At 50.8% G+C, this 13,247-nt stretch overlaps 3 protein-coding genes across 3 annotated transcripts; 1 reads left to right on the top strand and 2 right to left on the bottom strand.

The window, feature by feature from the left end:
- Window positions 1-34: 34 nt before the first annotated feature.
- Window positions 35-3,425, bottom strand: TrAtP1_012774 (uncharacterized protein). The gene is made up of 2 exons (XM_014088500.2): window positions 849-3,425; window positions 35-717 (listed from the first exon to the last, which is right to left on the bottom strand). Exons 1-2 carry the CDS (start codon window positions 2,713-2,715, stop codon window positions 518-520), a joined length of 2,067 nt encoding a protein of 688 aa, XP_013943975.2. The 5' UTR covers window positions 2,716-3,425; the 3' UTR covers window positions 35-517.
- TrAtP1_012775 (uncharacterized protein) lies at window positions 3,242-5,432 on the top strand (the record flags this gene model as incomplete). Its single annotated transcript, XM_066115675.1, has 2 exons — window positions 3,242-3,277; window positions 5,208-5,432. The coding sequence occupies 2 exons, from the start codon at window positions 3,242-3,244 to the stop codon at window positions 5,430-5,432; spliced, it is 261 nt and encodes an 86-aa protein (XP_065971774.1).
- Window positions 5,433-7,210: 1,778 nt separating this feature from the next.
- On the bottom strand, window positions 7,211-11,230 carry TrAtP1_012776 (uncharacterized protein; the record flags this gene model as incomplete). The annotated part of the gene is made up of 1 exon (XM_014088884.1): window positions 7,211-11,230. The coding sequence occupies one exon, from the start codon at window positions 11,228-11,230 to the stop codon at window positions 7,211-7,213; it is 4,020 nt and encodes a 1,339-aa protein (XP_013944359.1).
- Between the last annotated feature and the right edge of the window lie 2,017 nt (window positions 11,231-13,247).

A 13,247-nucleotide genomic window follows, 5' to 3' on the forward strand; every position in this document is an offset into this window, starting at 1 on the left:
AGTCACCAGCTGTGCTATGGACTTTGTTTCTTTTGAATATCTTCATATTATGCTTTCCTATTTCGCGGTAAAGGGGTTATATACAGAAGCGGCAATAGGTAAAAGCCCGAATGCAACATCGAAATGCCATCCGTCCCATATGTGGCAGCCTGGACAAAGTATCTACTTGTAATGCCGTGAAGAAAGGATAAGAATACAAAGACCGAGGGAAGAACGGCGCATCGAGAGAGAAGAAGAAAGAAGAGATCAATAAAATAAAAACACTATGGTATATACGCTTGCGCCCCATCCATGAATGTACCGCTGAGAGTCATGCCTTTATCAAAACTTGGTGGTTTATGCCCGTGGGCATATATAGATGAGCCAATTTTACTGGTGGTGGCTTCTGTGGAGGCTTTATTGTTGTTGGTGGTGGCATATCCGTTAAAAAGACCCCTCTCAAAAAAGCACAAGAAACAAAAAAAAAAAAAAAAAAAGGAAAGAAAAAAAAAACTCCGGTCGTAAATGGATGTAAAATCTATGTCATGGCCTGAGCTTTTCGCTTGCCTTGGCGCGTTCTCGTCATCAATTTTAGCTCGAGAGGCCAGTAGCCTTTCGTCTTGGTGGTATAAGAGTCGCGAGCCTTCATGTCAATTTTGGATCGGCACATGGGGCATTTGCCTCTGGTTGAATCGATGTTGAGCGAGGAGTGAAGGCACTGCGCGCAGAATAGGTGACCTGAGTAACAAGAGAAAATATGTGAGCAGACTGCGTGGCGTTTGACTTGGGAGAGGGGAGCGTGAAATGCAGACTCCAAGAGGAGTAGAGAAGAAGAGTAGAGAAGATGGTAATCGAAAAGCTGGACTTACCACAATGAGTGAGCGTCAATCCCGTCACATCGTCCATGCATATGACGCATTGAAAACCAGATAGCTTGGTTCTATTATCGACTTTGGGCTTTTTGAGCTCTTCGGGGACATCAGTGGCCTCGGTGAGATCAATCGTGGTGTAGTCCTCGACCTGCAGCGGCTTGGAGTCGCCAAATAGGGAGTCGTCATCGTCGTCTATGATGTGCTGGTTCGCGTCGGCACCGAGAGGCACGATCCTCTGGCGCTTGTTGCCATGCGCGGCGCCTGTTGAGGGCGAGGTGGAAGCGGAAGTGGAAGTCGGGTCGTCGAAGGTCTCGGACGTGATGGTCTGTCTCCGCGATCGTCGCCGCGCCGTAGATGCTGCGGGCATGGTGGCGGATGGGGAGGAGAGAGGCGGGAGCGCCGCGTCGGCGAGGGGGAATGGAAAAGGAAAGTTGGGGATGTCCTCAGGCTCGTCGAAGATGCCGTTGTAGGCGCCGGTGACGGTTCGAGGGAGAGCGAAGTCGTCCAGTAGGGCTGGTGGCAACGCCTGATTCTGGATAGCGCGGTGGTGGCGCTGGCGGGGCGCTGCAGGTCGCTGAGCAGTGGGAGCGGCAGCTGAAGCCGACGTCGCCGAGAATGTCGCCAGAGTCGAGGCCAGCGCTCGAGCCCGGGCACGCAGGTTTTCGGCGCGTAGGCGGTGGCGGTCGCCAAAATCAGCGTCGATGTCAGAGTGTATGTCGAAATCCTGCAGCAGGAAGGCCTCGTCGGACCTGGGCGGGGGAGCAAATGGCCGTGGTGATGGAAGACCAGGTTGAAGATCAGGTGATGATGGAGGGAGGGGCGTGCCAGCGGCGATTATGACGGCCTGGTTGATGGCTGTGGAAACGTCAAGGCGGTCGAGGCGGTTGAGGGCGTGGGTGTGGGCGTGAGCGTGGGCGTGAGCGTGAGCGTGAGCAGACTCATTCCATGTCGACGGCAGGCTGATGGAGTCGTCGTAGGCAGGCCAGAATGGCAAGGGCTGCGATCCGATCAGGGCCGGGAAGTGGTTGAAGGACGGCGTGCTGAAGTGGGCAGGGGCGTCGTTGATGTCGGCGTCGCTGCTGGCGTTGCTGGTGTCGGAGTTGCCGCTGTGATTGTTCTCGCCGCTGCTATTGATGTTGGCGATGGTGTTGGCGTTGGTGTTGAGAGGCGCTGAAAGCGAGACCAGAGGATCCAGTCCAGGGAAGTGGTGGTGTATCGAGGTCCAGGGCAGGTAGGTTGGGGAGCCCTCCTGCGGCAGGTTGATGGGCAGCGGCGGCAGAACTGGGTGGGAGAGCGTGTACGAGGACGACGAGACTGAGGCAGAGGATGGCGAGGAATCAAGCGGAGAGAGCGGCGGCCAGAGAGGTAAAGAAGCAGACGATGAATCAGCAGCGGCGGCGGCGGCGGCAGCAGCAGCGGCAGTGACGGCAGCAAACGAAGGCAGACGAGTTTGTCCTCGAATTGGTGTAGTAGGTGAAATGCTATTAGTATAGGTGGTGGTGGTGATATTATTAGAGACGGCCGAGGCTGAGGCTGCGGCCGGAGTAGCCGTTGGAGCAGAGACTGAGGCGGTAGCAGAAGCAGCAGCAGCAGCAGGATTAGAAGCAGGAGTAGATGCAGTAGAAGATATGTCAGAAAGAAAAGCCAGGGTGGACGAAGCAGGGAGTTGAAGCGAAGACGACGATGGAGCTCGCCGCGGGTACGGCGGTGGCAGACGGCGGCGTTGCAGCGGCGCAGGAGCTGCCGGGCCTGCTGAGGGTGCTGAAGGCGCTGAAGATGGCGATGAAGACAGAGGCGCCGGGAGATTCACGGCCATGGCAAGCATCGATTCTCGCCGCGCAAACTGGTGCATGTCAAACGCCATGGGCTGGTTGGGCTCGAGGCCGCAGCCAGAGCCTGAGCGGGAGCCTGGGCTGGAGCCGATTGATTGACGGGAGATGCTTGTCGTCTGTCTGAATCACAAGCAGAGAAGGATGAAGAGGGAAAAGCAGAAGCAGAAGCAGAAGCACAAGCAGAAGCAGGAGAGGGGAATCCAGATAAAGGACGAGTCAAGACAAGAACCCAGCGGTAGGCAGTCCCCGTCCCGTAGGCATCCGCAGCCGCAGCTGCAGCAGCAAATGGGAGGATTATGCCGGCTATTTCTTGGTAGTGCAATCAATGGTCAATCACCAGCTCTGGGGCCTCGCATCTCGACATGTCACTCTTTCCCTCTCACTCTCACTCTCACTCTCACTTCTCACACGCTTGATAGGTACTTTGCTGCGGGTATGGTATGGGGCAAGCCGGCTTATATAAAGAGCCAAAGTAGTATGGAGGGATGAAAATGGACCGCCGGCTTAACAAACCAGCTGCTCAAGCTTTAATAGCCAAAAACAAGTAAAAAGCAAAAAATGGCAAGCCAAAAAGTACTCCTCGGAAAGGGTGTGGTAATACAGTAGCAATATTGACAACGAGCTTGTCCGAGGCAAGCAAGTGAGAAGGGAAAGGGATTAAAAAAAAAGCCACAAAAATCCGCAAGGGCCTCTTTTTTTGGCTGGGCGCAAGACTAATAATAAGCTGGCCGAAACAACACTCTCTCAAAAACAAAGCAGGAAATGAGTGGAAGAAAAAGGCTGGCTACACTCGATGCTGCATGTCTCAGACCTTTTTTTTTTTTTTTTTTTTTTTTTTTTTTTTTTTGTTATTTGTTTGTTTGTTTTTATGCTTCTTCTTATGGGCGATGCGATGTGTCTCGTACATGTAAGTGCGGGCAAGCAAGGACTGGAAGACGCCAATCAAGGCACATGCAGCAGCTGTGCCCTGCCACCTGAACAAGCCACGTCTGTCCCGTGCTGTTGTGCTGCGCTGTGTTTTTGGTTTGTTCATTTCCTTTTCTTCTTTTTTGGGGCAAATCCAAGGCAATTTCAAATTTCGCCATCCCTTGTTGGTGCCACGTCTCGTCCCACGCACTGATTCGCTCGGATTCACGGCAGCGCGTGGCGGGCGAATAGTGCCACGAGCTCGATGGCTTATACCATCAATCCAGTAATGTGCAGTCACTGTATTATGCCTTACTACTGTGACATTTGCCCGTTATTACTCGCAGAAAGGCCACACAGTCAGCCAGGAAACGGCCTGAGTAGAGCTGGTGCCAAGGGAATCCCCGCTAGAATCTGGTTGTTTGCTTTCTCAGCCGCGGCTGAAAAGATCACTAATAAGAAGAGTAGTACTTTTCCATCTCCCTCGCATACAGTACATGTGCTCACTGAGGCTGCTGTAGCGGTGCGTCGCTTCTTCATCCTTCACATCTACTCACGCAGTCTAAGCGGCTGTATAAAGGGATGAACAGTACATGAACATGTACCCATCTGTCTTTGTGTGATATGACACTGAACACCACATCCCAACAGTGACCGAGTCAAACAAAAACTACCCTCATCCCTCAAAATGGCATAACATACAACCACTGTAGCGGGTTATACACAGGATAACCACCTTGCCGGGTCAGCTGTGTAACCCCTTGTTGCAATTCCAAAAAAACGCTCTTCTATCACCACTTACACACGTCACATGTCCCCGTCTCTCAGCATCAGCATCTTTTCAATCTTTCAAGCCCCCCCTAAGCCGTCCGAGGCTCCAAGATGGCGAGAATTGAACAGCCTGGTTAGGCCCTCGTCCGAGCCAGCGCCCATGCCCCTTCACCTCCCTGACCACTTTGATGGCTTCTGCTCTGAACAATAAAAAAAATTGCCCCCCCCTCATTGTTGCCTCGCCTAGACCAAATTATGCTCCTGCATCCTCATCTTGGGGTGTCACGGCTTTACGAACTAGGCCCGTGAGACTGTGATGAGTCTCCAACCACCGACTTTATTGGCTATATGTATCTGACAGTATCAAGGAAGAGCATAAATATTTAACAAGGCCCATTAGACATTGTGACAGCGTTGAGAGACTGCAGTAGCGTCAAGGATCTGATAGATGAGTAGGCATAGCAAACACAAGCATTACAGAAGAAGAGTCCATGTGCAGCAGACTTCTTTTGTTGTGGTTTAAACGGTCAATTTATTACATCAAAGCATGACTAGCTACGCCAACATCCGATTCCCATCATCCAACAACCATCCAAAAATCTAAAATACTCGCAAAGGTAAATATTCCAAAGAATCTACTATAAACATAAGAAGACTGTTTTATCGACACGTGTTTGCACTTCCATCATCACCGTTCCTCTTCACCTCTCTTTAGCTCCTAAACACACGCAAAAAAAAAAGTCAAGTTCCCCCTCAACGTATTCCAGCATATACACGAGCATCCTTTCTTTAAATCAACCTCTCATACATCCCAACGAGGCCCCCTTAATAATCGTCCTCATCAAAGCACCGTGAGCAGCGAGGCGACCTACACTTGCACTTATACCCGCACTCGCACTCGTACGTGCACGCAGATTCTGCTTCTGAACACGAAGACGAATCGCACCATGAAGATGAGCATTCATCAGTAGCCTTTGCTGAAGAACGTCGAGCAGGAAAAGGCCACTTGCGTCTTGTCCGAGTCCGCGTCCGTGTCGTCTCCAGATTCGGCGGCGCAGATCTATGGAGGTGATTCCCTGGGCGCGCACTCGTAACATCATTGGCGTGGGGAGGTATCTGCTTCAAGTTCAACGAGTAGCATCCCGTTCTACGGGGCTTGGTTTCTTCGCCCGGCGCATCATCGTCTTCAATAGCCTCGGTAGCTGTCGTGTCCGAGCAGGAATCGGAGACCCCAGAATCGGCATCGGTCTCAGCGAGACCAGATCCCCTCAGAGCGCGGGTAGTCCTCTTACGCCCGCGGACAATTTTTTCCTTAACGATTTCCTCAAACCCAGTTTCTTCATGAAACCATCTTTCAAAAACAGTTTTTTTAACAAACATTTCTTCATAAACATCTTCATAATCATCATATTTTTCTTCATCCTTCTGCCTTCTTCTCTTCCTTGAAACGTTTCCGAAAGGCATTGCTCTATTTACCTGTCAGTCTTGTCACCTTTAGATGGCTTCTTTTGAGAGGAAAAGAACAGTACAATTGTAAAGTGACTGCAGTTGGACGAATATCTAACAAAGGCGTGTCAAAAAATTATTCGTTCCGATTTTCAGATTTAGATTTTCTGTGTGAGATTTATCTTAATCAAGAGCCTGCACAAGAGAGACGGGCAATTGATGTCGCCTTCATCCACTGTTATATATTTGAGCAGAATACCCATATACATGCGTATCATTTCAGACCACAGTGCTGTCATCGTTCACTACCGGTTTTCCTACAAAGGCCACCATCAACCAAGCAGTAAAACGCGGTACACGCCCACAATTTACAGCTTAATGCAAACAAACAATGACCACTGTTCTGCGTAAAGCAGTGTTCAGCAGCACACTCGTTTAGTTCATCGCGTCGACTTCAAGTGCGGAAAAACACAACACTAGGTGCATGTTTTTTTAGCTAATCGTCCTGATATGTTCAATGCTCTGTTCAAGACTCACGCTTCCGCTAACAGCACTTAAACCTGCATCAAAGGGGAATTAATTATTGGCTAGACTCTCGCTGCCTCGCCACGATCTGACACATCCACTGCGCAGCTCACTTCTATCAGATATGATAACAAGATCAGTTGAAACAAGCAGAATTGAGTTTCGTTAATCGATGTGCGAGGAAATGTGTATACATATATATTTGAGGTTTGTTAATAGGGAGAGAAGTCGAATCTCAGATACTGCTACACACAAATCACGTTCACACAGCAAGATACAAAAATTGTATAAGAATATTCTTTATTCATTCATAAACCACAGGCCTCTAAGCCACATCATACAAAAAAATGCATGTCTGACAGCTAGATGCTCGGGCCTTCGTCTTATCTCATGCACTCCATCACTGTAGCACTGGGTAAATAAAGCGTCCTGAAGAATGGAAGGAGGCCAGCAAGCAAATAATATGCCGCCAGGACCCCTCTTCGTCATCATGAAAGAAAAAAAGAAACCAAAAAGAAAAGTACAAATGTAGAAGAGAGAAGAGTATGCGTCAAGTCTTGAATAATACATCACTCAGACGTGTTGATGACATGCGATTAAATACACTTTTTTGCTCAAAAAAACAAGAAAAAATCCGGAAAGGGAATAAAATGTTTCCCTCTTCTTCCACTCCATCAAATCCTAAAGACTATTTCTAAGGCTGCTGTAATTCCTCCTTCTTTGTCTATAATATCACCAATCAAACGCCAATAGATGGATAAGGTCAGCTTTTGAGTTTGCTGCCAGGATATCTCATGCGCAAATAATGATTAAAAAAATTTCGAAAATGAGTGGGGAAACCCCCCCATCAACCAGAGAGGTAAGAAATCAAAATCAGATTTAGTTGTTCTTAGCCAAGCTCTGGAGGTTGACAAGCTCAGCATAGCGACCGTTCTTCTTCATCAGCTCAGGGTGAGTGCCGGCTTCGACAATGCGGCCCTGGTTGAACACGTAGATAACGTCCGCCTTCTGGATTGTGCTGAGACGGTGAGCCACGGCAATGGTCGTGCGACCCTTGGCGGCTTTGTCCAGAGCAGCTTGCACAACGTGCTCGGACTCGGAATCCAAAGCAGATGTGGCTTCATCAAGGAGCAGGATCTTGGGGTTGCGGATAAGTGCTCGGGCAATGGCAATGCGCTGCTTCTGGCCACCAGACAGCAGCGTTCCCTTGCTACCCACAACAGTGTTGAAACCCTCAGGCAAAGAAACAATAAAGTCATAGATATTGGCTTCGCGGCAGGCAAACTCAACGGCCTCGTCTGAAACATTCTCTTCGGCAGATCCAAGCAAGATGTTTTCTTTGATAGTTCCCTGGTATAGCGTAGGCTCTTGGCTGACAAGCGCGATAAAGGATCGATAATCGTTCAAGTTGAGGGTGCTAATCTCCTTACCATCCATGAAAACGCCACCACTCAGAGGGTCGTAGAATCGTTCCAGGAGAGCAATAGTAGTACTCTTACCACAACCAGAGGCACCGACAAGAGCAACGTACTGTCCAGGCTGGATGGTCAAGTTCAAGCCTCGCAGAACTGGCTGCTCAGGGCGGGTCGGGTAGCGGAAATGGACGTCGCGGAACTCCAGGATACCATCGACTTGGGTCACGGGCTGGCCTTCCTCTGACCAGGTGTCGATGGCGGGCTTGCGATCAAACAAGGTCTTCAACTCCTTGGCAGCGTGGTGTGCTTTGCCCATATCCGGGGCAAAAGAGAAAATCGTACCAGCTGACTGGGCACCAAAGATGATGGCCATGAAGCAAAGGAAGAACTGGAACAGGTCATACTCGCCCTTTCCAATCAGGGTTCCACCATACCAGAAGCCCAGGGCGAAGATCAAGAAGACAAGCGACTGCGAAGCGGCGTACAAAGAGCTGGACTTCAACACAGACCGAAGACTGCGTCGCTGCTGCTCAGCAAGGGAATCGTGGTACATCCTCAAAACATCGTCCTCACGGGTAAGAGCGGCTACAGTTCGGATGGCAGAGATGGCCTCGGAAGCAAAAGTGGCGGAGGCGGCGTACGCTGCCTTGGAGCGCCTTTGGAAGTGGGCAAGCAGCCAGAAACGGAAGAAACCACATGCCAGCAAGAGGGGAATGGTAGCGGTCGAGACGAGTGCGAGCTTCCATCCAATAGAAACCGACACGACGATGGCAGTAATCAAGGTTGTCCACATCATGAGCAAAGTACCGAGCGTAGCACCACTAAGTCCAGCGACGTAGGTTGTCTCAGTCGATAGGAAGGAAGTCAAAGCACCGGCAGTATTCTCGTCCTTGTCAAAAAAGGCAACATCTTGGCGCAACATTGAGCGGAAGGCACGGTCTCGAACACGGTGAACAAGACGCTCGGAGCATTTAGCAAACAAGTAACCCTGAGCTGAGAAGGCGATGAACTGAACAAAGGCAAGCATCAAGAACATGGCACTCCAGAAATCAGATGTCTTCTTGATGTGATGCGCATTCTCGGGGGTGATGGGCTGCGAAAGGGTGACGATTTGTTTGGCGAAGAAGACTGCAGAGGTAGGGTTACCGCCACCGCAAATGGCAGAGAAAAAGAGACCAACAATCATCAGCTTCACCTCGGGACCGTTGAAAGAGGCAATCAGTTTAATAAGGGTCCACAGGCTATACTCCTTATCCTCTTCTTCCTTTCGCTTCTGCTGAAGGGCAATGCTTGAGGCGGACTTTTGTGTAGCTGATCGGTCAAGTTTGGCGACAATATCGTCATCGGGGTCGGCTTCAAACTCTTCTTTGTTAGTGGTATGCTTGCGAATCAGGAGCTCGGTCTTTTCATCGATTTCTTCTTCTTCTTCTGTGGGCGTATCCTGAACAGCCACGGCAATCTTTTGGGCGGAAACAAGATTGTAGTAGGCACCCTGTTTCTCGAGAAGCTCATCGTGGGTACCTTGTTCCACGATGCTGCCTTGAGACATGACGACAATGTTGTGAGCATCTTTGATGGTAGACAGTCTGTGGGCAATGGTGATGGTGGTTCGACCTTGTGAAGCGGCTTCCAAAGCGGCCTGGACAACACCTTCGGACTTGGTATCAAGAGCAGAAGTAGCTTCGTCCAGGAGCAAAATCTTGGGGTTCGATACGACAGCACGAGCAATAGCGATACGCTGCTTTTGACCACCAGACAAGAGGAAACCACGCTCGCCAACATTTGTCTCGTACCCTTCAGGGAGAGCAGTAATGAAGTCGTGGGCATTGGCCTTGACAGCTGCTGCGGTAACAAGCTCGCGTTGCTTCTCCTCGCTCTCGTGTTCATGTGTTGTGCCGATCAAACCGTGGCGGATATTGTTGTAGATGGACGTTCCGAAAAGAGTAGGTTCCTGACTGACAAGGGCCATTTGTTGGCGTAGCCATCTGAGATTGAGCTTGCTAATGTCATGGCCATCAAGGTAGACTGTGCCTCCAACAGGGTCGTAAAATCTTTCAACCAAACCAACAATGGTACTCTTACCAGATCCGGAGGCACCAACCAATGCAGTTGTTTTACCAGCAGGAATATCAAGAGTGACACCGTTCATAACCTTGACCTCGGGTCGGGATGGGTAAATGTGCTCGACATTTTCCAAGCGAATGTTTCCTTGGAAGTTTTCGATTTTTTCGCCCTTGTTGTCACTGGGATCCAAAGGAGAGATTCGGTCGATGGTGTTGAAGATTTTGGCGGCGGCAGCAAGAGCAGTGGTGAAGGCCTGGATGTTGGGAGTAACGTTGCCGAGGTTGAAGGCACCAATCATGACAGACATCATGATGATCAGGACCTTGGACAGCGGGATGATACCCTCGACGAGGAATTTGCTACCTTGCCAGAACGCAAGGCCGTAGTTGAGGTATAGAATCAACATCATGCCGGCGACCATGACAGCCATGGAAGTCTTGACGCGGGATCCAAAGTACTCGGCCTTTTGAAGATGCTTGTCATACTGCTTGGCCAGGCGATCCTGAGTGCCAAAAGCAACGGCGTTTCGGACCGAGCTCAGGACTTCATCCGCCACGCTACCGCCCTGAGCATAAGCCTCAAGAGAAGCCTTGTTGTGCTTGAGCATGATGCTACCACCAGTACCAACGTTGAGGACCAAGGCGAAGACGGTGGAGGAGAGAATAAGAGTCAACTTCCAGTAGTTGATGAAGCCGATGACGAATGCAGTGACAAAGGTAGCAAGAGCAGCGAGGGTAAGAGAAACCTTTTCTGAGATGCCATCCTGGATGAGATTGGTATCGGAGGTGATGCGCGTGGTAACTTCACCGGCACCGATCTTATCGAAGAAACCAATATTCTGGCGCATGCAGCTCTCAAGATAGTGCTCACGAATCTTGGCAGCGATATGCTCGCCGGTGTAAATGAAGCCGACAGTGCAGATGTAGGTGACGATGAATTCTCCAATAGCCAAGTACACAAAGTAGAGGACAAAGTGGCTCAACTTGCTAACAAATTGGTCGTAGGTCATGGAGCCCTGGGAGTAGAAGTACTCCTGGAACACGTGCTGGAGGTTACCGAAGATGACGGTCATCAGAGGAATGGCGGCTCCAGAAGCGATGGCACAGATGGAGGAAACGAAGATGATGGCCAGATCGGCTCGAGAGGAGTATCGGTAGACGGCCTTGACACCGGCCTTGAGCTCCGGGGTATAGACCTGGCGCTTCAAGATCTCGGCCTGGTGTGGAGGCAGATGCGCGTAAAGCTCATCGATGTCGTCGGCCTTGGGAGCCGGAGGGGTGGGTACCTTGGAGTCCACCTTTTTCAGATCAGCATCGCGGCCGGCCCTGGATGAAAGCGTGGCATCGACATCGGAGGAGTTGCTGTGGCTTGAGGTGGGTGCCGACTCCACGCCTATGGGCGTTTTCTCGTCGGCAGACATGGTCGCTCAGTTGCGCGCCTGCTGCAGGCGGCTTTGACGGAGGCACAGCGGCGATTGGCGGTCGTGACGATACCAATGCGAGATGGATAGCACTTTGATGTAATGAAAAACAGCAATACGTCGCTGCGTCGGCCGGGGGGGGAGAAAGCGAGATGAGATGGGCGCTGTGACTCGCTGAAAGAAACGAGTGTGGTGTGATACGAAGCTGAGATGCAAAAAGAAGAAGAGAAAACACAAAAATTAAAAGTCCCTGCGATGCTGCGAGGGGCAAGTGAAAGAAGAGGCTACAGCCGGATATATAGCTCTTTTACAGGAGAACAAATACAAGCCCAAGTGGCGAGGCCTGGAGATGTGATGCCCGGACTCCAGAAAATCGAGGCAGCAGCAGAAGAAGTACTTGGCGCCATGCGCTCGCGGGCCGGCCCCACTGCAGTTTAGCGGGAATAGTGAAGCGCACCGGAAAGAGTGAAAGCCGTCCCTGCCAGGGTATGTACCCGTTACATGCGCCAGTGGAGCCGTTTCTTTTCGTCGCTGCCTCGCTCAGCGCTCGCACTGCCCAAAGAGGCTTAGCCCAGCATCAGGTGCGGGATACAGAGCCTGCGCCGCACCGTATTTCGTATCTGAGGCGCGTACCCAGTACTTGCCTGTGCTACTGCAGTCCCGTAATTACGAAAGACACACGTACAAGACCGACACGACGGCGCATTCCAGCCCTCGACGCAAGAGACTTGACTTCACCCCCTCGAGCCAGAAGGGAAAACACAACAAGGCATCCAATTTTCGCAGCAGCTAACGGGTTTCAGTAGGGTCCCGCGAACGTACTGTAGGGCGGGCGCTGACCGAAAAACAGGGGGGGCCATGGCGTTGGCGAGATGAAGCACTTTGTTTTAGCACTCAAGATTTGAATAGGAGTTTGGGGGGATCAATTGAAGGCTATCTTGGGTCCGGTCCACCCAAGGATACGGGTGTTTCTCGCTTAGACCGACCAGGGGAGCTTTTGCTCTCTACAGTACGTGGCGCCGCGTCTCGGAGGCTCTTATTGTGAAAACGTGTTTCTCCCTTGTGCGATGGCTCTTTTTTTCCTGTGTTTTGTCTTGAAAAGCTGCTCATAGTACCAATGGCGAGGAATTGGGAGTCGCATGGCTCAGCAGGATGACACTGCATATAAGTGCAAAGTACCTATACCACGCCTGTTTTACAGAGGATTCCATCAGCAGACATTGAAAGTACCAGTACCGTCCATTCGACAAGGAGCTGATTTGGCCGGCAGCACCCCTCGAGCTAGTCCCTGCTTAGCAACGAATACGCATCGCGCTAGGCTAGCCGGGCAATAGTGGGCGAGGTGCCCTGTAAATCTCCCTGGCTCATGAAGACACCGAGACCCTTGGCATCAACGTCGAATATCATCAACTGGCAATAACGGTGCATGTCGTACTCATGTCTCATGATATTACGCATATTCACAGCTGATTGTGCGTGCTACGTGCTCTTGTCTAGGATTCTACGCTTTTCACTGCTCTCAAAGGCTGCCAGCATATGACTCGGCGCCTGTCGTGGCCCGTATCCAGTTCTGGGTGCACCGGTGCGAGTACGCGTATCTGGGTGCTCACGCTTGCGAGATTCGTGGCATCTGACCAGGACACGGACGCTGTTGATACGCCCAGCAGCAAAGGTAGCACCAGTGCGACGCGCGTTTGCGAATGATGTCTCTCTCTATTGTTCTGAGTGAGTACTGATGACACGATGACCACGATGGTGAAGAGCATTTTGATTCAAGGCGAGGGGTAGTGGTGAAGATCTGATGGTTATCGTATGGCCCGTTGGATGGATGTACATGTACTTTCAAGCCCCCCCGCGACGATCTAAGCCATCTCGCTTTTTATCAATCTGATTGCCAAGCAGGGCCAAGAAAATACGTACTGCTACGGCATGCGGCTTCGAAAATAAAGAAAATAAAATAATGCGCATAAATGCTGCTACAGCACAGTTGCGTCTTTGTCTTTCATCATTGACTCAT

Source organism: Trichoderma atroviride, chromosome 7, assembly GCF_020647795.1.
Source record: "Trichoderma atroviride chromosome 7, complete sequence".
NCBI classification, from domain to species: domain Eukaryota; kingdom Fungi; phylum Ascomycota; class Sordariomycetes; order Hypocreales; family Hypocreaceae; genus Trichoderma; species Trichoderma atroviride.